Source organism: Apium graveolens, chromosome 10, assembly GCF_009905375.1.
Source record: "Apium graveolens cultivar Ventura chromosome 10, ASM990537v1, whole genome shotgun sequence".
In the NCBI taxonomy this organism is placed as follows: Eukaryota; Viridiplantae; Streptophyta; class Magnoliopsida; order Apiales; family Apiaceae; genus Apium; species Apium graveolens.
Genome location: NC_133656.1, coordinates 129,435,346 through 129,436,869, shown reverse-complemented (window position 1 = coordinate 129,436,869; position 1,524 = coordinate 129,435,346). Strand labels below are relative to the sequence as shown.

At 36.0% G+C, this 1,524-nt stretch overlaps 1 protein-coding gene across 1 annotated transcript; it reads left to right on the top strand.

Annotated features, from left to right (window-relative positions):
• The first annotated feature begins 252 nt into the window (after positions 1-252).
• Positions 253-1,101, top strand: LOC141692948 (1-aminocyclopropane-1-carboxylate oxidase homolog 10-like). The gene is made up of 2 exons (XM_074497913.1): positions 253-575; positions 729-1,101. Exons 1-2 carry the CDS (start codon positions 261-263, stop codon positions 978-980), a joined length of 567 nt encoding a protein of 188 aa, XP_074354014.1. The 5' UTR covers positions 253-260; the 3' UTR covers positions 981-1,101.
• Positions 1,102-1,524: the final 423 nt, after the last annotated feature.

The window sequence follows — 1,524 nt, the reverse complement described above, 5'->3', positions numbered from 1 at the left end:
ACTAATACTAGAATCACTTCAAATATCCGTGAAACTGCCACCACAAAATCTGAGTTAATATTCACTTGTGTGTTTTTTTTTATCTTATTCATGTGCTTTATTAATGTTCAAAAATATTTGGTGGTCAAAATAGCAGGAAATTTATGTCATATTATTTATGCATGTGCATGTATTTTAATTCTCTCCCCATATATGGTCTTTTCATATAAAATTATCTTCCCTTTATTCTTTTTATTTTCTTTTTATTTCGCAGGAAAGAAATGGGAGATTATGTGCAGTCAATGATCAAACTGAGAGCGACCCTATCGGAATTGCTATCTGAAGCTTTAGGGTTAAGCAGTGACTATTTGTCGCGCATTGAATGCATGAAAAGTGAGTTCTTGACCTGGTTATATTATCCGGCTTGCCCTGAGCCTGATCTTGCCTTTGGAGCTCCACGGCATTCAGACCCTACATTTCTAACTATACTACTACAAGACACAATTGGTGGCCTCCAATTTCTTCATCAAGATCACTGGGTTGATGTTCCTCCAATTCCCGGTGCTCTGATAGCCCACATTGGAGATCTTATGCAGGTAGCTGTATACTTGATTTTTTTTTAAATTATATAAAAGTTACAATTCTGATACTGTCGTACTCTGTATACTGCTGAGTTTTCCAGAACCAACAGAGCGATTTTTTATTTCAAATTTTTTAAATAACTCTTTTTCCTTACTTTGTGAGTACAGATTATTTCAAACGACAAATTCAAAAGTGCAGATCATAGAGTACTGGCACACAGTGATCAAATAAGGGTATCAGCAGCATGTTTTCTGTATCCGAGTGCTAAGAACTTACTGAAGCCATACGGCCCGATAATGGAGCTTATGTCTGACAGCAACCAACCTATGTACAAGGAAATAGTGCCCTTGGAATATGCACTCTACCATCAGTCCAGAGCAATGTATGGTACACCAACGCTTTCTCACTATAAGCTATGAAAAAATGGCAGACAGGCAGTTGCAAGAAAAAAAGTAGCAGTGTTTGTTTGATGCTAGGCTGTTAATTTTCCGGGACAGTAAAAATGGTAATATAGCTCATGCCTGTATAAATTTATCAAAATCCAGAATGTTTGCTATATTTTTTTATTTCGTAATAATAACAACACAGCAGACATTAAGCTTTCAAAAGAAATTTTAAATTAAACTTCATTTGATAGTTCATTATACAGCACCACATCTTAAAATTACACGAATTCAACATGACACTATCACAACTCTCACGAAACTTCACCAAGAAGAAAAACCAAACAAAGATCCGCTCCCTTGCAGCACCATACGATTTTGCAGTGGCAAAAAGATCTGATAGAACAAAAAATCGAAAAACCACTCGTGTAGAGACCAAAAAAGAGAATTATACTTTAAGGACCATTCTTCTAGGTTTATAGTGTGTTGTCTTCTAAACAGTCCTATCTGTTAAACGTCACAGCCCTTGAACATAATGCCTTTTGTTGCAATATCTTCAAGAGTGAGCACAGTGCATTTG

Bases quoted from the DNA above. Each gene is read 5' to 3' on its own strand.
- LOC141692948 (XM_074497913.1), top strand. From the start codon at position 261: ATGGGAGATTATGTGCAGTCAATGATCAAACTGAGAGCGACCCTATCG. The intron at 576-728 runs GTAGCTGTATAC...TTGTGAGTACAG, and splicing joins ACATTGGAGATCTTATGCAG to ATTATTTCAAACGACAAATT.